General features: G+C 35.6%; 1 protein-coding gene across 6 annotated transcripts in view; it reads left to right on the top strand.

Annotated features, from left to right (window-relative positions):
* Positions 1 to 23,508, top strand: part of RPS6KA3 (ribosomal protein S6 kinase A3) — a 116,857-nt gene that overhangs the window by 23,807 nt on the left and 69,542 nt on the right. For 2 of the 6 annotated variants that reach the window (XM_059158694.1, XM_059158695.1), the window contains one exon: positions 7,732 to 7,788. In XM_059158694.1, coding sequence (XP_059014677.1) covers positions 7,732 to 7,788 — 57 coding nt within the window. Of the gene's footprint in view, positions 1 to 924; positions 1,043 to 1,202; positions 1,297 to 2,216; positions 2,318 to 7,731; positions 7,789 to 23,508 lie in introns of those variants that run through there. The other 4 variants (XM_059158690.1, XM_059158689.1, XM_059158691.1 and 1 more) reach the window with 4 other exon arrangements.

Raw genomic sequence — 23,508 nt, 5'->3', positions numbered from 1 at the left:
ATACATTCTTTCCCCAACCCTCCAGTGGATTATTTTGAAGCTAATCCTAGATACATATATTCAGATGTAAATATTTCATTTATATTTCTTAAAGGATGAAGACTTAAAAACACATAACCACCATAACATCATCTCTCATAAAAATGTCAATAATTCTGTAATAGCATCAAATTCCAGTAAAACACTTTATTTATATTAGATACTTTAAACTTTACATTATTTCTTTTGAAATGATTTCTATTACCTTAAGTTTTTAATTCTTTGTGGTTTGTTTCTTTTTTTCTTCTGACATATGGGTTTTTTTGTTTGAGGAGGTTATGAAATACTAAAGAAAGAATTACAGAGCTAGAAAGACCTGGGTTTGAGTTTCGCTCTTGCCATTCACTAACTTTGCTGAGCCTTGGTTTCCTCATCTGTAAAATAGTGGTGATTATACCTACCTCATGTTCTTAAGGTTGAGTGTGATGCTGTCAAAAAGTAGTTTTTATAGCCTTTGCAAGTTAATATCATTTCTAGTGATTTGGACTGCAATAAATAAATAAAAGTTTTGGTTATCATACGGTTTCTCAAAACGTTCCAAAATTTATATTTATTAGCTAACTACAAAAATAGTGGTTTTTAAATAATCCTTTTAGGAAAAAGAGAATTGAGAATCTTTTCTCCCTTCTTCCACTACCTCTTCTATTTGGGTCTACATTAATTTAGGCTGAGATTACAAATCTTACCTTTAACTTCCTAAGTTTTGTATTGTTTATATACTTACATCAACTATTTACTCTTCGTTATTGACCCTTTCTCCATTAATGGGGTTAATTATTTTATTCATTTGTTTGTAGATACTAGGTTGATTTCAGTATACGTCACCTGTTCTTCCCTACCTCAATATTCTTAAGTTCTTATTTTGATTCTCTTTCAATGGTCTAGGACATACCTTTGAACAATTTATGAAAAAAAGATACTACCAGGATGGTGAACTTTTATAAGACTTTGCTGATCTAAGAATAATTTCCTGTGACCTTTGTACATGAAAAACTAGGACAAGGTATACATTTCTTAGATCATAACTTTTCCCTTTTAACTCTCTGTAAGTCATTACTTCATTGTCTTCTGGCATTTTATTGTTGCAGAGGAAAAATCTGAGGTCATTCTGATTTTAGTTCCTTTTGAAAATAACCTATTTTTTTCTGCTTGTATGCTTATAGGATTATATCTTTATCCTTGAAATTTAAAAACATTTGCCAGGACATGTCTTGGTGTTGATGATCTCTGTTGAACCTTCTCAGTCTCCAGTCTCAGGTATTTTTTTTTTCAGAACTGGAAAGTTTTCTTATACTTTTGATTGATTAAAATGCTCTGTTTTTTTTTTTCTTTAGGAACATCTGTTATTCATAGATTATTTCTGTGTCTGTCCTCCATAGTTTTTTAATCTTTTCTTTCATTTTTTTTTCATTTATTCAAGTTTGTCCTCTGTGGCATGATTCCGTTTTCTGCAGTGTCAATTCTAATATTTGCTATTCACAATGCAGATGTAATTTTGGCTACTGTGTTTTCATTTCTTTATTCTTACCTCAACATATTCCTGTTTCATAAGCAGAATTCCCCTTAGGGGTACACTCCAAAAAAACATAAGGTGGATTCAGGCCTAAAATTCTTAATCCTGTCTGTTTTCTGAGGCCACAATCATAGGACCATACAGGCAAAAAAAGCTTCTGAAAGGGTCCTCTAAAACTTAAAAACATAGATATAACCAGAGGTCATTTCTACCCTAGTCTAGAAAATAGAACAGTCTTGAGTACTAGCAGGCCTTTAGTTGCTTGAGGAATAGCAAAGCAACCCATAAGGGCAACTTAACTAGAAGTAATGGATTTTTCCTATTATATCGATTATACTTTTTCCTCATTATAAAAATAAAAAATAATAAATGCATGTAATTTTGAAAATACAAGAAGAAAATCCTATGACCCAGGTAACTGCTGATAAGATTTGATATATGTTTTGCCAGTTACATGCACACATGTTGGGGGGGCACAAAATTGGGTCATGCTATATAGTTTTGTATCCTTTTTAATTTAATATATTACAAGCATATTTTTGCATCATTAATTTTTTGAGGCCCTTATTTAACCATTGCATAGTATTCCTACATATGAATAGATGTGTTATGATTTATTTAACCAGTCCCCTGTTGGTCATTTAGATTGTTTTCTATTTTTCAGTATAATGAGTATGATGAATATCACTGTACATAAGTCTTTATGCACATCTCTGATATTTCCTTAGGATAAATGAGGAGCTGATTCTTAATCCTGTCATATTGGTAAGGATTATATACATTCCTTATTAAGAATATAAAATGCTTGTTTCTTATTGTTTCAATGTGATTGCATAGAAGATTCTTTGGATTCTGAACAATTTGATGGTATCTGAACTAAAATTCAAGAGAGGTTTCTCATGCCTCATCCTCAGCAGCTTCATGGGACTCCTATATACTTTGGGCAGGAGAACCACTGCTGATTTCAGGGAGTTTGGAAGGCAAATATACTTGTGGGAACTTGAGGGTGGTTGAAAAAAAAAAAATACAGTCCTTGCTCATTCCTACAGCCTGGTCTCCAAATTAGTACACCAGGCCTCTGGACCCTTTCTTTTCCTCCTCCTTTCCTGTTATTTCAGGCTCTTATTCTCTGTGAGGAATTCTTTTCTCCCAGTGTTCATATGTATATTTCATTTCTGCCTAGGAAGATGTCAGTAGATGTTATTTCCTAGTAATCTCAAGGTAGCATATCGTCAGTCACAGATAATTTTTTTAGTTCTAGTGTACTTGTACATGATGATCTCCTGCTGGACTCAAAGCATTTTTTTAACGTATTTTATATTTTCTTCAAAGGTATCAAACAGCAACCTGGAAATGTACATTGTTGTAACATACCATTCCAACAAAACAATCTGTTAAATAAAGTTGCTTAAAATGAAATTTTTATTTAGTAAAATAGTCTTATTTTTATCATTTGAGAATTTCCCTTAAAATACTTGCAAATACTCTAGAAATCATGAAATCTTGTTTCAGAATTACTGGTTTGAATTGTTCATCCTTTTTAAACCAGAAAGATGATTTTAGTGATAATCTCATACCAGAACCTTAGAAGTTATTTTGAAAACAATTCCTGCTGAAATGCAAGCTAACAGTCTCCTTTGTCTGATTTGTTCTGATGAGATCCATATTGTACGTTATTCTTATTTTTGACTTTTACACATTTCAGACTAAGAGAGTAAAGCATGATTAGCATTTCCTAACCTTTTCCAGTATTTCACATAATATTTGCATATGTACAATCTGCCAAGCTCTGCAGTTTTTTGGCTGGAAGGCATAATGGTGGGATGAGAGAGGATAAATACATTTGCCTCACTTTTAAACTATTCTTTTTCGTCTGTACTCATTCTTTGGCCACATTGTATAAAAATATACTACACTTATGAATGATCTCTTTCACCCTGCGTGGTGGGCAATTGGCTGTATTAAGTAGCAGAACAAGTATCTCAGCACTCTCCTGTACTTCTTTATTGCATTATGTCTTTAGAAGTTAACTGTAGAAATGTATATATTACACAATTCAGGCAAAAGAGAGGGGACAGAAAGTAGTATTTACTGAGCATCTGGTGTCCCTTGGTAGGTCCATTTAAGTACAACATCCCTGTGAAGTAGGTATTATATGCATCTTACAGATGAAGAGACTGAGGCTCAAAATGTTGAGTAACTTACCCAAGGTCAGGTAACTGTAGCAGTAAGTGACAGAGCTGGGGTTTAAACCTGATACTAGTGACATGCAGATCACATGGTTTTTTCTGTTTCTTTAAGTTAAATAAGTAAGTTTTCTTATTTAATAGGTACTGTTCCTTGAACTTTAGAAACTATAGAAATTGCATATTGAGTCGGACTAATGGCCCATGTAACCTAATCTCTAGTGAAGCTCAGGGTCATTTTTCAAAAAGGAAACTTACTAGCTGCATGAGTAATTATGCTCATTTCTAACAGGTAATATTTGAATCATTGTTTTGATGAAACAATACAAAAGGTTTTTTGAAGTAAAAGTGCTTTTTAAAGTAGTTTTTTTAAAGCCTCACCAATATGTAGGATAATGTTGGCTTTTATAGTTTTCTTAAATTGTCCAAAATTTTCAATATTTCCTAAACTCAGAAAGGAAGTCGATATTTTTGCAAAAGTTAAGAGCATAAACTACCTTTAGATCATGTTTCACTTCATTTTTTTTTTCAGATGGCTTTGTTAGTATATTACTGTTAATTGGCTGGGTGAATTGTTTAGAAAAGAAATACAAGATTTGTGGATTACATGAAGATAGAAATAGCAAAGAGGCTGATTAGCAGATTCAGAATCCTTTTCATAGAGGCTGTAGCATATAAGTTTATTATCTAGGACAAGGGAGGTGATATGCTCTTTACTCTGCATTGGTCATATCAAGGCTGGAATATTAATTGAATGTAGTTCTATATACGACCCTTTAAGATGGATTGGGTGCATGCTCAGAAAAGAAGGTGGTCTCATCTATCTGAAAGGAATGTTTGAAGGAACTTGAGTTGCCTAGTAAAAACAGACTCAGGATGGTTTACAGTCACAGTTGTAGATTTACTTCCTGTTATTTTGCAGATATAATACAGGCAAGTTAGTCATGTATCAGTAATCCTATTAAAGGGAGTTTGTAGCTGAGGAAAATTACTATATAATGAAGAATTTTATCTAGGCTTCCTGGTGAGGTAGTACATTCTTGTCCTGATAGTATTTAAATCTAGGTGAGAATGGCAAAGAAAGAATTGAGGCATATGATTTTTATTTGGAACAAAAGACTTTCAAGATCCCTTACCAATCATAAATGTTTTGATTCTCAGATTAAAAAGACTTTATGGAGTATTTTATCCTCATAAAGCTACCTCACCTTAGTAATAATAATTTGCATTGGTATAGCACTTTATGGTTTATAAAGTACTTTCTTATAAGTTATCTCAGTTTTAAATCTAACATTAACCCTTTAGGTGAACAGGGCAATTATCCTCATTGTGAACAGATAAGATAATAGGCTAAGAGACAGTCTGAATTGCCCATAATAATAAAGCTTCTAAGTGGCAAATCTAGGACTCTATCCCTTGTCTACCATTCCAAGTTTAGTGTTGTTTCTACTATAACAGTTGGCCTTAAAAGTAAGTTATAGGTCGTAATTCTTGCTTTGTTGCATTGAAAATTGCAAGGAGCAGATGGTTCTCAAATTATACTCCCATGGAAAGTGTAATTGTAGCTCAGTTAGATGAAGGGTTCTAAAAGTTAAATAATTGGGAGCCATTTAGCCGATCTTTGTTATAGAAAGAGAACTCTGTGTACAATTAATGAGAAAATCAGTTTGTGCTGCTGGATGAATGATGGTACCATTCACTAAGATAGCAAGTATAGAAGTAGCAGATATGTGAGCCATAAATGGGGTGACTAAATTTTGTGTGTAATTAAAATGGCTACCATTGGTTGTTCATATTAAGCATCAGGCACTGTGATTAGAGTTCTACATCACTTATCTCACTTAGTCTTTACCAAAACTCTCTGAAGATGAGACTTTTTCATCTCTACTTCTCATGTGAAGAAACTACAGCTTAGTTTGAATAACTTGTCCAAGGCTTCATGCTTAGTTTAAGAGTAGAAATTTCAGTCTAGGTGTCTGACTCCAAAGCTAGTGTTCTTAAGAGCTACTTTAAGGTTTGTCTGTGATGTTTGGAGAAAAATGATCAGTTCAATTGAATTAAATGGTTATGGCTTTTGGGAGAAAGATGTCTCCTGGAGTTATCTGAGTCCTTACCGTAGAGTGGGCAATACTATAGCCTCTGAAAGTGTCTTAGGATAATAAAGATTTTATACCTTCCTCCCCTTTACTGCATTTTAGCACCATTTTTGTGCTTTGTAATATTGTATAGGCATTCCCTAACCTAGAAACATACTCTTTGAGTGTTTGAAAATGAAAGGTACTCTTTTTATAAGTCAGTGGATCTGTAAGATCCTCTAGGATAGATTTCTAGGTTGGGGGCCATGTTTTATTAACCATTCATGTACACCTTGGTGCCTAGAACATAGCATGAATGAAAGAAATGGGTGGATGAATGGATGGATAAATAAGGATTTGGAGAGTAGAGAGAGTTCAAATTCAGAGCATCTGCCTCATGTGCGATGTAGGGTAATGGGTGGGCTGCCTTTTATTTCTCAATTGATAGTGCTCCAAAGATGGTTAGCTTAGATCCTTCTACATTTATTGAATTGACAAGTGATCAGGGGCATTTACACCTTTTTCCATTGAAGTAACTAGGGAAGACCCTATGTTCCTGACTTCTGGTTTTGTTTTGTTTTGTTATTAATTGCACAAATATCCATTGTAGACACATTAGAAAATTCAAATATGCAAAAACAAACATATTTTAAATTGTCTAAAATTCTACCACTCAGAAATAGCCACTGTTAACATTTTGGTGTATATCCTTCCAAAGTTTTTCCCATGCAAATATATACATTGAAATATGTATATATTTATTTAAAATGGGATCATTACAATCCATATTTTTTGTAAACTGCTTTTTCACTTATTACATGTGACTGTCTTTCCATGTCAATAAATTTACATCTTTATTATCATTTTTAATGACTGTATAGTATTCCATTATATGGATGTACCATCATATATTTAACTAGTTCTCTATTGTTAAGAATTTAGGTTTCCAATTTGGAGTTCTTTTTGGAAAAAGTTATGGTGAGCATTCTTGTATGTACATCTTTGCACACTTGTTTTAATACAGACTTAGATTACCTTCCTGAAAGGTTGTGCTGATTTATACTTTCTCCAGCAGTATATCCTGAGTGCTCTTTTCCTCATACTCATATTAGTGCTGGGTATTATTTTTTCTGTTAATCATTACCAGTTTGAAAGGCAAAGTTATCTTTCGGTTAAATGCATTTATTTGATTAGTACTAAGGCTGAACTCTTTTTTTCCTTATTGCTCATTTCTGTTGAGGTTCATCATTTTTTCTTACAGGTTTGTAAAACAAAGTTCTTTATGTATTGAGAATACCAACCCTTTGTCATATGTTGCTTTTTTTGTAATCAATTTGTCTTATCTTTTTCGTGTCTGACAGATGACATTTTAAACTTCTATCAATTCAAATGTCATTTTTTCCTTTATGATTTCCACCCTCCTTACCCCATAAGTATTATTTACCTATATTTTCTTCTAATATTTGTATAATTTTGTTTTTGACATTTAAATGTTTTATGCACCTGGAATCGATTTTGATATAGAAATCTAGCTTACTTTCCCCCCAAAATAATCAGTTGCCCTGATTAATCAATGGAGTTGGAATTTAGAGTATCTTCTGCCAAAAAAAGTATTGTAAATGATGTTCAGTGAGGTTTGAATGACACCATTTGTAATGCATTTAACTATTAAAATAACCTCAAGGGCTCACCTGGAAAGGTAATCATCATTTATTATATCATTTTCATGGAAAAAGTTAACTTTTAAAGCACAACCTGTTGCATACTGGCAACTACATACTTATATGGTGGTTTGGTACTTCATTAGAACCCTGTAGGGGTAAAAATATTCCTATGTGATTTTGTTTTGTCTGCCTTCATTTAACTAACTGATCTGAGATCTGTGTTGGTAACTTTCTACTTGCTATGCTTTTCACAGAATGGACAGCAAATTATGGATGAACCTATGGGAGAGGAGGAGATTAATCCACAAACTGTAAGTAAAATACCGTATCATAAAGGATTATACATAAATCAGATACCATATAGTTTAAGGATTCTTATTTTTCAACCAAGCAAAGTAATGATCTTATGGTATTAGAAACTTGTTGATGCTTTCACATTAATTTTACCAAAATACAGTCTTGAATATGCTAGTGCCATTTTTAAAAACTTATTAATAGGACTGATTTTAAAAGAATGACACAACAAATTGCTTTATATTGTTGAAAGTTTTTCATTGGTACCTTAAAGCTTATTTTTATAAGACTTCATTGACTTACTTGAGAGAGAACATGAGTATGGGGTGGGGAAGAAGAGGGATAAGCAGACTCCCTACTGAGCAGGTAACCCCATGAGGGGCTCAATCCCAGAACCCTGGGATCGTGACCTGAGCCAAAGACATATCCTTAATGAACGGAGCCACCCAGGTGCCCCCTTAAATCTTTTTTTTTTTAATGAAACTAAACTTTGATTTCTTAGAGACAAAAATATAAAAATGTGATACTTATAGAACTATTTAACATAGAAGATGAATGGTCACCATTTCCTCATCTTGTTTTTTTATTCCCTTTTAAGTCCCTAGCACCTAGACCAGAGACTGGCACATAATAAGTACTCATTAAATATTACATAAATGAATTAATAAATGTTCCTACCTTTAAGATAACCATTGTTACCAGCGCAGTTAGTATCTTCATTTTTTTTTGCACATAAGATAGTTATTACTGATATTTATAAAATACATATATTCTCCAATTTGCTCTTTTCACTTACTAAGTCTGGAACTTTTTTTTTATCATAATACATATAGATCTTCTTTTTAAATTGTTGCATGATATTCTATTTTTTTTAAGGTTTTATTTATTTATTTGACAGAGAGAGATCACAAGCAGGCAGAGAGGCAGGCAGAGAGAGAGAGAGAGGGAAGCAGGCTCCCTGCTGAGCAGAGAGCCCGATGTGGGACTTGATCCCAGGACCCCGAGATCATGACCTGAGCCGAAGGCAGCGGCTTAACCCACTGAGCCACGCAGGCGCCCCTGATATTCTATTTTTTTGGATTTTATTTATTTGAGAGAGAGCAGGGGAAGGGAGTGGGGAGGAGCAGAGGGAGAGGGACCAGCAGACTCCATGCTGAGCATGGAGCCCCATGTGGGGCTTCATCTCAGGACCCTGAGGTCATGATCTGAGCCGAAACCAAGAGTCGGACACTTAACCAGCTGAGCCATCCAGGCACCCCCGTTGCATGATGCTCTGTGTTTTATGCATGTCCTGCACTTAATGGAATTTTCCTCCTATTTATTTTTGTGAACTTGGGTTTCAGTAGGATATAGTCTTAGAAAAGGATGTGCTAGAACAAAGGATATGAACATTTAAATCTCAATAGACATAGGAGCGCCTGCCTGGCTCAGTCGGAAGAGCATGCAACTCTTAATCTCGAGATCATGAGTTCAAGCCCCACATTGGGTATAGAGATTACTTAAGTAAATATTTTTTTAAAAAATAAATAAATCTCAGTAGACATTGCCAAATTGCTGTCTAAACCCAAAGGGTTGTAAAAATATTACTGTATGAGAGTACCTGTTCAACCACACCCTATTCAACACTGGGTATTATTAGAAATTATTTTTCATTTGAGCCACTCTAAATAAATAATACTTTCTCATTTCACTTTGCATCTCATTTGATTATTACTGAAGTTGCATATTCATGTATTATTGGCCTTTATGTTTTTGATTGCTTATCTCCTTATAGTCTACGTGATCATATATATTCTGGATATTTACTCCACGTCTTTACTGTATCTTGCAAATATTTTCTCCCTGTTTTTTTTTTTTAACATTGATTATGTTGTTCTTCGTTGTATGTATACAGAAGTTTTCATTTTTAAATGATCATATCTGGCTTCTGGGTTTTGTGTTTTGGTTAGAAGATCTTTCCCTTTCACAGACCTGTGCCCCTGGGGCTAATAATACATTATATTTTAATGAAAAATTTAAAAAAATTTTAAAAAGAAGATCTTTCCCTGCACCAAGGTTATAAAAATAACCCTTTATCTTTTCATCTACCACCTCTCTGATTTTGTGTTTTACATTTAGATCTGTGGTCTACTTGAAATTGTAGTACACATTATGACATAGAACTCTAACTTTTTCCAAATACCCTGTTGTCCTAATCCCTTACTCACTGAACAAATAAAACCTATTCAACTTACTTGAGATTTCTCTTTTACCATATATAAATTGCTATATTCTCCTTGTATTGGATTTCTAGGGCTTCCCTAATAAAATACCACAAACTGGGTGGCTTAAAATAATAAAAATTTATTCTCTCACAGTCGGGAGGACACTAGAATGAATCTATGTGTCAACAGAGCCATGCTCTTTGAAGGCTCAGAGAGGGGATCTTTCCTTGCTTTTTCCAGCTTCTGGTGACTGCCAGTAGTTCTTGGGATTCCTTAGCCCTATCACTCCATTCTTAACTTCCATTGTCACATAGCATTTTCCCTATGTGTATCCCATGTTTAAATTCCTTCTTCCCATAAGGATGCCAGTCATTGGATTAGGGCCCACCTTAGTCCAGTATGACTTTATCTTAATATTATTGAATCTACAAAGACCCTGTGTTCAAAAAAGATCACATTCACAGGTACTGGGATTAGAAATTGAACATATCTTTTTGGAAGACACAGTTCAACCCATAGCATCTCTGAATGTCCTGACTTCGCATACATTTTCAATTACTTTATTTTTATCATATGTTTTATGTATATGTCAAGGCAAGCCATCCCACCTTTTTTATTTCTTCCCAAAATTGTGGTCTTACGCATCTTCCAGATAAACTTTACGATCAATTTATCAAGCACTTCTGAAAAAATTACTGGAATTTTTATAACAATTCTGTTAAATTTGCTAATTAACATGAAGTAAATTATTTTAATAATGGTGAGTCTTCACATTCCCAAAACATTTATTCTGATGTTCTTTTATATTCTTTATCAAAATTTTATGGTTTCTTACATATGATTTTATACATTAATTTATTAAGCTAATTCATGGGTATTTTGAGTTTTTGTTACATCGCATTTCTTTTCTGCTGTCTTACATCTAATAATACATTAAAATGTTAAATGGTGGGGCACCTGGGTGGCTCACTTGGTTAAGCATCTGTCTTTGGCTCAGGTCATAACTCAAATAGGTCTCCCTGCTCAGCGGGAAGTCTGCTGCTCCCTCTCTCTCTGCCCCTCTCCCTGCCCATGTGCGTGCTCTCTCTCTTTCTCTCAAGTAAATAAAGATCAAATAAATCATCTTTTAAAAAAAGTTAAATGTTGGGCGCCTGGGTGGCTCAGTGGGTTCAGCCTCTGCTTTTGGCTCAGATCATGATCTCAGGGTCCTGGGATCAAGCCCTGCATTGGGCTCTCTGCTCAGCGGGGAGCCTGCTTCCCCTTCTCTCTCTCTCTGCCTGCCTCTCTGCCTACTTGTGATCTCTGTCAAGTAAATAAATAAAATCTTTTTAAAAAGAGTTAAATGTTAATTAAATGAATGCATAAAAGGGCCCAGACATGGGACCTGTGCCTGAGGTTACCTTCACGTTTAGTCTAGATTTCTGTACCTCCCAGGCCATTTGAGGCATTCTGTTTCATTCATCTGGAGTATATATTTATTAGCATTTAAGCAAACATAAAAACAAACAGTAAGCATTAATACTGATTTTTCTGCCACAAGTTACCTGTTTTTCTTAGGTAACTATTTCTTTAAAAGGAAAACCTTCAAATTTTTTATTCTTTCTATAGTCTAAAAACATTTTCCATTGTGATATTATGTGGTTCATACTTCCGCTGAGAGTACTCATGGCATTAGTAACATTACATCTGTAAGAAAATTGCATTTTATAGCCTGGTTTGTAAAGGTGCCTGACAGGGTTGTGATATCAAGCCCTACATCGTGTTCCACAGTAGGAATTCCTCTCCTTCTTGCTCCTCCCCACCCCCACTCACTCCTGCGCTCACACTGTCTCTCAAAAAAAAAAAAAAAAAAAAAAAGGAAAGAAAGAAAGAAAAGCTGCAGGACTGTGGTATTACTAACAATGTGGGTAAAGTTTTTGAGCAGATCATTCCAGATAATAGGAATTAGGATTGAGTATAAAAAGCCTAATATTTACTATTTCACTAATGGTATTAAATCCAAAAGATTGTCAAAATATATATATGAGCCTTATACTTTTAAATTGTATATTTGCCTTTAATGTACAACTAAAAGATTTCATTTTGTCAAGTACTGATAATTTAAATAACAAAAGTTGAGATGTTGCATTAGTTATCTATTTGATGCATATCAAATTAGCTCAGACTTAGTAGCTTAAAACAACATACATTTCTTATCTCACAGTTTCTGTGGGTCATTAATCTGGGCACAGTTTAACGGGGTCCTTTGGTTCAGGGTCTCTCACTGCAGTGAAGGAGTTAACCAGGGCTAGTTTCTCATCTGAATCTTGATGGGAAAAGGTTCTTCTTCCAAGCTCACATGTTTGTTAGCCCAGATTCTTGGCCCATAGAAACTGTGAGAAGATAATTGTATGTATGGAGCTTGTCAACTGGTAGGCTTTCTTGTAGGTTAATTGGCCCACTTTTAATGGGCTGGAACACAGAGTATGATGAGTAGCCAGTTTTGACCACAAGACTGTAGGATGGATGGAGAGTAACAAGAGAGATGGAACTTGGGTCCGTTTTTGACCTGATGATCTTGTGATTCCTTTTCACCCTAATTTATCCTCTTCCCTATGGACTGCTCCACGAGAGAAAAATAGGCACTTACCTTGTTGAGCCATTGCATTTGGGGGTCTTTTTGTTATAACAGTGTAGTCTGACTACAGCTAATCATTCATTAACCAAGTTCTTAATGAATTTCTCTGCCATGCCAAGAACTCTGCTAGGTTGTTAGAGACTCAAAAGCAAATGAGGGAAACTTGCAGTCTTCAGATGGAAAAATAAAGTTGTTCTTGTCTTCTTCTCTTCCTACCCAAGACATCAAGGAGAATAAGAAACAGAAATATGGTCTTTAAATTAGAAGACTTGTAAATTAGAAGACTTGGAACGCCTGGGTGGCTCAGTTGGTTAAGCGGCTGCCTTCAGCTCAGGTCATGATCCCAGCGTCCTGGGATCGAGTCCCACATCGGGCTCCTTGCTCCGCAGGGAGCCTGCTTCTCCCTCTGACTCTGCCTGCCACTCTGCCTGTGCTCACTCTTGCTCTCTCTCTCTCTCTGACAAATAAATAAGTAAAATCTTTAAATAAATAAATAAATAAATAAATAAATTAGAAGACTTGTATAATTTGAACCACAACATATGAATATGAAAAGTAGATAAAACCATCATAACAAGAGGAAGTTAAAGGACCTAAGTGCTTTTAGAGAGGTGTAGCAGCAGGAAACATGCCTTATTTATTGCCCTCACAGCACCAGAAGAGCTCAAGAATGAAGTCACCAGGTACCATGGAAAGTAGAGGAATGGCACGGGGCTGAAAACTGAGATTGGTTGAATATCAATATAACCAGCCTCCACTGTCTCCTCTCTCCTACCTCTGGAAGAGACAGAAGGTATTTTATAGAGAAAAATGAATCAGAATGGCTCCAGACTTGGGGAACCCCATGTATAGTAGTAAGTGGGGTGAGGCACTGGGCTAGAAACAAGGAGATCAAGTAAAAGCCTAGTAAATGGTGTTATGGTTCCCTTTCTTACCTGTTACACAAACCAGGACTGTATCTTCCTGACAGGAAAGTAAAGCCTTTCCTGAAGAAATTAAATGGTCCCTGATAAAAGACCTTCAGACACAGTTAGGAGATCTCAAATTTAAAGGCTGATTAAATTTGGCCAGTTAACGTAGCAAAAAAGCCTAACAGTTGACAAGCTCCAGAACATCTAGTCCACTTCTTAGTGTCTCACTCTGAAGTATGACTGAAAAGCCAAATATCGCTGTACATTTGAGAAAGGCTTCCAAATGAAAGAGTAAGCTCTTGAAAGAACAGACAATGCAGTAAAGAGGAAAAAGAGAAGTTAAATTAATACTTTCTGCGTGTTAAAAGACAAAACTGATTTGCTAAAATAAGAGTAGGACGCTACTTTTTTAATCAGAAGAAGAAATTCTTAGAATTAAAAATGGAATAGGAATGTTTTACATTTTAGTAGAATATTTAAAAGCTAATGTTAAGGAAATCTCCAAAAAAATAGAATAAGGGAAAGAGATAGAAAATAGGAGAGAAAAAGAAGGAAGCAATCTAACATCTACTTAATAGGAATTCCAGAGACAACAGGGAAATGGAAAGGAAGAAATTAGGAAAGAAATATCCTAAGAGATTTGTTTTTTCCCACATTTTAGTATCTCTGAAATCGAAATCCTTGTTAAAGTCAGTGGTGTGACACACTTTAATTGGCAGCACTTTCTTCTATAATGGTATAGTGATAATCATGCTCTTAGATTAAATGGAGTACTAAAATACCAAAAGAAATTTTTTTCTTTAGTGTGAGGACTGTGAGTTACTGGATTAAAACAGCCTACTGAAAGCCTCTTAATAAAAACAAACAAAAACACCTACTCTCAAGAAGAATCATTATTGTGAATTATTAAACACCAGTGATAGAAAATCCTAGAAGTTTTATTGGACTGAAAATTTATATGTTGGAGCCTAATCCCTGATGTAATGGTGTTTGGAGGTGGGGCTTTCCGGAGGTAGTTAGGTAGTGAGGGCAGATGGCTCCTAAGTAGGATTAGTGCCCTTATAAAAGAGACCCCAGAGAGCTCCCTTGCCCCTTCTGCCGTGTGAAGACTCCGCAAGAAGGTGGCTGTCTAGAAACCAGGAAACAGATTCTCACCAGACACTGAATCTGCTGGTGATTTGAATTTAGACTTCCTAGCCTCCGAAACTCTGATGAATAAATTTCTGCTCTTTATCGTAAGTGACTTAGTATATGGTATTCTGTTATAGCAGCCCAAATGGGCTAAGATAAGCTTTTAGAGATTTTTCAAATATATAAAGGACGGGATATGAGAATAATATCAAATATTACAACATTGGAAGTTAGAAGACAAGGAACAATGCTTTTGAAGTGCTTAGCAAAAATGATTTTCAACCAAGATATTTTCAGACATATACCTATTTTTAGGAAGGTGCTGGAATGTAGGCTCCGCCAACACAAGATGGTTGTTAACAAGAAAAAGACAGGAGATTCAGGCAACAAAGGATCCAACATTTATAAGCACAATGAAGAAAGTTCCTTCACATTGTGATGAATAAGGGGTGCTTCAGAAGACTAGTTCATTCAGTAGGCTTAGAGAGTACTCAGTCCAGATTGAAGCAGACAGATGATTCCAGGAAAGCTGTCTCCAGGGGAAAAAATAGAAGTGATGAATTATCCAATAGGTTGGAGTACTGAAAATTCACTTAAGAGGCAGAGTGAGAAGAATTTGAGATAGGCAGAAAGAAAGCAAATTTTAAAACCAACTGCAGACTTAAGAAGAATACAGAAGTTATACACAAGAAATGTAACTAGAATATATTCCTCACCTTGGCAGTGAACATTTGCATCGTCATAATAATGTAAAAACTAAATACTGATTTAACCAAAATTTGTGATATGAGTGTTACCTCTAATAGGATGTCTAAAGATAATATCTGAAATTGATGAGTCAAGAGGAAGTAGTATAAGGTTATTTTTTCCTTTTTCCGGTTTTTATTTAAATTCCAATTAATTAACATATAGTCTAATATTAGTTTCAAATATACTGTAGTGATTCAGCACTTCCATACATCACCTGGTGCTCATCAGGACAAATGCCCTCCTTAATGCCCATCACCTGTTTCACCCATTCCCCCTCCCTCCACCTTCCCTCTTGTAACCATTAGTTTGTTCCCTATAATTAAGAACAGTGGTAGGCCCCTTTCTTTTTTTCTCCTTTGCTCGTTTGTTTTGTTCCTTGAATTCCACATGGGTGAAATCATATGGATTTTGTCCTTTTTTTAAAAAAAAGATTTTATTTATTTGACAGAGATCACAAGTAGGCAGAGAGGCAGGTGGGGGTGGGGTGGGGGGAAGCAGGCTCCCTGCTGAGCAGAGAGCCCAATGTGGGGCTCAATCCCAGGACCCTGGGATCATGACTTGAGCCGAAGGCAGAGGCTTTAACCCGCTGAGCCACCCAGGTGCCCTGGATTTTGTCCTTTTCTAATGGACTTATTTCACTTAGCATAGTACCCTCTAGCTCTATCCATGTCGTTGCAAATGGCAAGCGTTCATTCTTTTTGATGCCTGAGTAATATTCCATTGTATATATGTACCTCTCCTTTATCTCTTCATCAGTTGATGGACACTTGGGCTGTTCCCGTAATTTGGCTGTTGTAGATAATGCTGCTATAAACATTGGGGTGTGTGAATCCCTTTGAATTAGTGTTTTTGTATTCTTTGGGTAAATACCTAGTATTGCGATTGCTGGACCATAGGATAGTTCTATTTTTAACTTTCTGAGGAACCTCAATACTGTTTTTCAGAATAACTGAACCAGTTTGCATTGCCTCCAGTAGTGCAAGAGGGTTCCTGGTTCTCTACATCCTCACCAACACCTCTTGTTTCTTGTGTTTTTGATTAGAGATAAATAACAGAGGGAACAATGAAAAGAGCTGAAAGGGTAACAGGAGCACTAGATACTGTTCCTTTTTGGTCATATAAGCCTTACAGCACTATTTGATCATTTAAACCTTGATAAAAATTAAAGTTAACTAGAATATAAAATAAAACTATTTATAACTAGTATAATCAGGTAAAAATTCACAAAAGACAAAATTTTGGTAGAGATTTTTAGAAGTAAATGCCAGTATTTGGGTGAAGGCATTCTCATAGGAAAGTGGTATAAACAAAACCAAAGGGGAAAAAATGTGACAGGTTGCTAAGTCAGTTTGACTAAAATGATAATCATAAAGGAAAGACAAATTTCTCCTAAACAAAACTAAAATAACATAAATATAACATAAAATACCTTCACTCACATCTTCTTGACATACAGAGCTGCCTCTGTGTTGTATCTTGAACATGTCCCTTGGTTTCTGTTTGTAGCAGAGCCATTTCGTTCTGGCTGGATTGTTTCCTCTGTTACACCTCATCTCTTCTCTCTTTCCTTTGTTCTGTGCTGTGCATTCTGCCTTCTTCCCAGATCCTAGATCCATTTCTCTTCCATCTCCTGAAACTTTAATGCTTTTCCTTCATTCTGGCTTTTTTAAAAGTTCAATCCTTTCTTGTCTTTACTCTCCTGAAGTAAAAAGTTTTATATTTTCCATGTATCTCATAAAATATAAGAACATTTATTCAAATAAATTAATTCATACCAGAATATAACAGGCAGTTATCACCTTCCTCTATCTCCCTTCCCCAGGGATATTTGCATGCTAATCCATATTTATGCATAATTCATTGAATTTTTCACCAATTAACTTGTTCTAGCTGGTTTCGTTTGTTCTCCCTCCCCTGCTGGAGAGACTTGATTATTTTTAGCCTTTATTCTGGTGGGACTGGGGAAAGACTACCTTCACAGCAAAAGATAAGAGTGCTATAAAGTACTTCAAGCCAAGATATCTTTCTGGACTCTAGAATTCCCATCTTTTCTCAGCTGGCTAGAAGACTCCATGTTCTGCATGATCCATGCTGAAGAAATAGGGAGTCTTGATCGTTTACATCTCTGTAGTCCTCCAAGAACCATCACTAAAGCAATTTCTTCCTTAGTTGGGAAATAATTCTCTTAGTGGTTCTTACAGTACCGGGCAAAGGTTCTTCTGAGGCTTCAGAATTAAAGGAGATAAATAAGTACCTAGCACAAAGTAAGAACCCAATAAGTGTTCATTTGCCTGTCATCTTCCTTCCAGAGTCTGTTCTTTTCTTTGACTATTCACTCGGAATAAAGTGTGTCTCTTAGGAACTATGGTGGTATCCAGTAATTTTGTGGCTGACAGTAGGTCTGTGAGTGAAGTGAGTTGTGAAGTTAATTATCTCTTAACTTGGTCCTCTGGCCTTTCTATTTATCTTATTATTTATTTCTAGTGACCATGCACGCATCAATTATTTATGACATCAACTTTGTAAATATCATATGACTACAGTCTTAAACACTGTATTTATCAACTTGGTCTTTGTAGCTGTTGTATCATAGTCACATGCATAATTGTCAAGAATTAGAGAAAGCTTGTTAAAAGTAATGGTGATTAAAAATGGCTTAAAAAGGTATAGTGAAGATAGTTCATAGATGACCTTAAATGTCAGGTTAAGGAGCAGCACTCCTATGAAGGACGCAGGTAGTACACTTATAATGCCTGAATTCTTTACAAATCCCCTAAAGTCATGATAGGCCTTTAGTAGTTATTTCTTCTGACTTGCACACATGCTGTTACTCTAGCAGTTGTTCATATAGTAACCTTAAGGCTACAGTAATGTATATGATGGCCTCCACAGTATCCAGGGAACTTCACCCGTTCCAAGTTGTCTACCATTTTCTCCATTTCTTTGAAGGTTCCCTCAGGCTGCCTTAAACCTTGCTTTTGAGCATCCAAAGTGATACTCATAGCCATGAGTCCAGCACATACTTGCACACATCATGGGTTCAACACAAAATAAACTATAGAAGGAGAAGCCCTAGTGTAGTAGACAATAGACAGTGAAGAATCCACTCAACACAGGAGAGTACAATAGAGGGCTCAGTGGTAGGGAACATTTGTGGAGTGGTACATTGACAGCACTTACTGATTAATTGTGTATTGTCTGTTGTTCTAACTCTCATTGGCTGAGAGTATATTTTAGCACTTATAGCATGGGAAAAATACAGTCTAGTACATGTAAGTATATACCACTTGGGGAAATTTCTGAGATAAATAGCATTATAATTAGCAGTGCATGGTGGCATTAAATGAGTATGTGTATAACTGGCAAATTTTACAAACATGCAAGGTTTTCCTTTGGTACATTTTTTGCTCTCTTTCAGGGCTATTTTTTCTACTTCCTAGTGTCCCTTCATCTACCCATAAGAGCTTGAAAAAAAATAAAATAAAATCTCCCCCATCTTTTTCATGGTTTGCCTACCTCATATGGTGCTTCTGACCCCAAATTGCTTCTCTTCTGCTGCACTCCACACACTTTTTCAGTTTGGTCTAATGCACAACTGGAAAGAGAGCAGATTGATTTAAATTCTGTTCAAGTATGACTAGTTTATAGAATCAGTCTGAAATAATGAGAGTTGTAACCTCTTTACTTACACAAAGTGGGGGGAAAGTGTGGATAGACTAATGAGCAATACCACCTAGGATGTATCACTGCTTACTGCAATAGGCCTGCGTGGGGCATTGGTATAGCTGTCCCCTTGCCCTCTCTTCATGCCTATGGGAAATGTTGCAAATGATCATTGAGACGAGACCTTAGAAGGAACCCATCTCAGTGCTCTAGGAAGCCACTACCATTTGCTTAAGATTGGTGATATTTCCTATCTCTGATTTAAAACCATAGAACTTTAGCTCTTTGTAACATTACCTACTGATGGACGTGTACTAGAGAGTAATTCTTTTGTACTTAAGTGGAAACCCCTAAATATTATCCCTTCAGTACTGAAAAACTGATCCATACAAAACATCATATACAAAGGAATCATTTCAGAAAACATTTTTGTTTTAAGTTTCTATCCTCACGTTGATTTTTCTCCAGCATGGTTCTACTTTCATGAGCTTATGCAAATGGATGATAATTGGGTTTGACCAGGGTTGGAGTTTTGCCAGACAAATATAGTGTATGGTGTAGAAAGGTGTTCAGGAACTCTGCCGTGGACCCTCTACTGAACTGTCTTTCTTCTGGGTCTTACCACAAGTTTTAGCACTTCCTGGTTTCTGACCTAAGTCAGCCACTGGCCATACGTAAATACACACTCTTTCCCCAGATAGAATTGCCTGGCTATGCTCCCACCAACATCACAGCCATTCCGACTTTCTTCAAGAAAGTATGAACTTGAGCAACAGGTTCCTTAACTGTTCTTTACCCCTCAGTTTCTGCATCTGTAGGATGAATAGTACTTATCTCAGTGTAGTGAGAATTAACTGAAATAATTTCATGTAAGCACACTGCTTAGAATGTACTATCTTAAATGATATTGTTAGAATTATACTTTAAAGAAAGAAAAATTTATTAATGGATGAGAATTCAAATAAAGGAACTGAGGACTTGGTTGAAAGAAGCTAGAAAAAGAACCATAAAGTAAACTTCTAGAGAGCCAGAAGAAGGAATGAAATACAAATTCCAAAATCAGTGAATGACTAAGTGGAGGCTGGGGAAGCAAATACACAACATTCAGAAAGCAAAACAAAATACAGCCACAGATAGGAAAGAGTTTAAAACATCTTAACAACAAAAATATTTATAGATGAAATGATATAATATCTGGGATTTGCTTCAGAATATTATGGGAATGAATTATGGGAATGATTAGTTATGGGGGAAGTGCGTGTATGAAGTAAGATTGTGTGTGAAGTAAGATTGGTCATGAGTTGGTAATCATTAAAGGTGAGTAATAGGTACATGAGGGTTTGTTACACTTGTCTGTCTACTTTAGATATGCTTGACATGTTCCTTAAGTTTAAGGTTAAAAACATAGAATACTAAGTGTAACTGTATACTAATATAAAAGTCTTGCTGAAACTTGGTTTTCTAGAAAAATCTAAATGAGATCATTTAGAAAGGGATAGAAAAACTGAATATAGCAATAGCAAGGGAGAAATTTAAGGTGTTAAACTCTCTGCCTCCTAATTACAGGCAGGCCCCTATGATTTGATGGAGAAATCTTTGAGACTTTCAAAAAACAGATCATTCCTGTAATCTTTAAAATGTCCCAAAGCATAGGGAAAAAATGTACATTGCCTTCTAGTTTGTTTTATAAAGTTAGCATAGCCCTGAAAATGAGAGTTAATACACAAAAGGAAACGCCAATTTAACTTATGAATATAGATGCAAAAATCCTCTTAAAAAATTACAAATCAGATACATATATTAAAAGAATGGATTTTGGGGTGCCTGGGTGGCTCAGTGGGTTAAAGCCTCTGCCTTCAGCTCAGGTGATAATCCCAGGGTCTTGGGATCGAGCCCCGCGTCGGGCTCTCTGCTCAGCAGGGAGCCTGCTTCCTCCTCTCTCTCTCTCTCTGCCTGCCTCTGCCTACTTGTGATCTCTGTCTGTCAAATGAATAAATGAAATCTTAAAAAAAAAAAGGATTTTTCCCAGGAATTCAAACATATCAGGACACTGTTGATCTACATTATCAAATCATTAGGTCAAAGGAGATAGATGAGGTGACTGTATTAATAGATAATAAGACATTTTATAAAATTGCTATTCATTCCTCTTCTAATAAAGAGCATTCTGACCTTAACATGATAAAATAATGTCTAAAACCAAATATCAGGGCACCTGGGTGGCTCAGTGGGTTAAAGCCTCTGTCTTCGGCTCAGGTCATGATCCCAGAGTTCTGGGATCAAGCCCCACATTAGGCTCTCTGCTCAGCAGGGAGCCTGCTTTTCCTTCTCTCTCTCTCTCTCTCTCTCTCTCTGCCTACTTGTGATCTCTGTCTGTCTAATAAATAAGTAAAATCTTAAAATAAAATAAAACCAAATATCAATATCGTGCCAGAAGGATTTGGTGAGTGTATTCCCAAGTCATGATCAAGTAGTGTTTATTAGTGCCTGCTTTATGGTCCATAGCCTGAGGAATTTGGGTTTTGTTCTGTGATGGGAAACCATTGAAGAATTTGAGGTAGGGGCATGACCCAGTCTGATTTCTGTTTTAAGATTATTCTGGCTATATATTAAGCTTCACCCATTCCTTTTCCCACTGCAGTAGCAGAGTTGACAGAAACCATATGGCCTACAAAGCCAAAAACATTTACTGTCTGGCCCTTTACAGAAAAAAGTGATAAAATGTATAGTATGGTTCAAGTGTGTACATGTGTGTATCCAGAAAAAGACTATAAAGATAAGCACCAAAATAGTGATTTTTTTCCTTTGTTTTTCTCCTTATTATTCAAGTTTTCTGTAATGGACGTGCATACTTTTTATAATAAAATTTACTTCTTAAATAATAAGGTAAACACTAAAACCAGTAAGGTACAAGAATAAAGGGAAATTAGCTGAAATTTTAATAGGATTAATTTAGAGAAAGTCAAAAGAAGCAAGAATATAAACAATAATACCTAGTTTCATGCACACAGCCACACAAGTAGTATCCATTTCAGATTTCAGCATATGACACTTTTTACTCCAACAGCCATTATTTGAATTCCTATTGTGTGCTCTTTGCTATGGGAATACAAAGATAAGTATGGTGCCTGCTCTGAAGATTAATCTGGTAGAGGCAGTGGCATGAACTTAAACAGTAATCAGTGTCTTAAGCAATGTACCAAAGGGCTTTAAGCGCTTTCAGTTTTGGTTAGGAGATAACTAACACCCAAAAAAAGCTGTTGCTTAGTGGTGAGTTGTAATATGATTATAAGGGATTCCAATCATGTGAACTAATCTTTTTAACTTTATTTATGATGCCTTTTGATACAGAGAAGTTTTTGAATTTTATAATCAAATCTATACCAATATTTTCCTTTGTGACTTCTGCCTTTCCCAGACGAGTACCCAAATGTCCTAACATCTCTGTCAGATGTAAAATGTCAACATTTATCCTTTTATTCTTTTCTGTCCCTCTGTTTATCTTTTACACAGTAGTACCACACTGTTTTAATTTAGGTATCATTTCATCTCAAGGAGACTTATTTTAGGTTTTGGTATCTGAAATATTGATTCATTTTCTTAGTGCTTTTATTAAAAAGCACAGCACACAACAAAATATGAATGTTAACCTGAGCATCAGTAGTCTTTAAAGCCAATTTAAACTAATCTTCAAATTCAAAAAAGGTTATTTGGTTGCTTCTTAAATATTACTTGAATAAAGTTGATGAGTGCTGTATACAGAGACATCCTATTTTGTTTTGTACATCTTCTGATCAGTTGCACAGTAACCATGCTATTTGCTGCCTCTTGACAGTCTTAAAAGGCATCTCATGTTCAGACTGCAGTTTTTATGTTAGGTGGTCGTCCTAACCATGCTGCATTATAAGGAGACTTAAATAATTCCTTCTGGGAGATGGGCAGGTTCATGTTCTGATGGAAATTTTCTTACGTGCTTTCCTTACTGAAAAATTGAGGCATGCATTTTTAATCAAGAGGACTGCACAATTCCCTAGCAGAATTCAAAATTTTATCTTGGACATTTATTTGGGTCCCGGGAGATTCTAATGTACCTGGTTAAGTAAGATAATTTTTTAAATTGAGCAATTTTGTTTTTATTCTTCAACTTTTGTTAGGTCACTTATAAAACTTTGCCATAAAAGGTAAATGCAGTAAGAACATATATAGAAGATTATAGAACATAGCTGCAAAAATTTGATAGGGCGAGAAGAGCCTTGGCGTTTCCTATGGCACGTGTAACACCTAATGGATACTTCAATGTTTGCTCCATAAAGTAGTGCTGAACTGAGCTCTCATTATAGATAACTCCATTATCAAATATGTGCCTGCCTTGACTGTGGTTCCTTCATCCAGAAAACTAGCTGACCATTTCTGGTGTTTTCACAAGACTTTTCAGGTTTTGTGTTTGTTTTTTTTGTTGTT

This window comes from Mustela lutreola, chromosome X, assembly GCF_030435805.1.
Source record: "Mustela lutreola isolate mMusLut2 chromosome X, mMusLut2.pri, whole genome shotgun sequence".
Classification (NCBI taxonomy): Eukaryota; Metazoa; Chordata; class Mammalia; order Carnivora; family Mustelidae; genus Mustela; species Mustela lutreola.
Note: the sequence above shows the minus strand (reverse complement) of the source record. Positions and strands in the feature narration are given on the sequence as shown.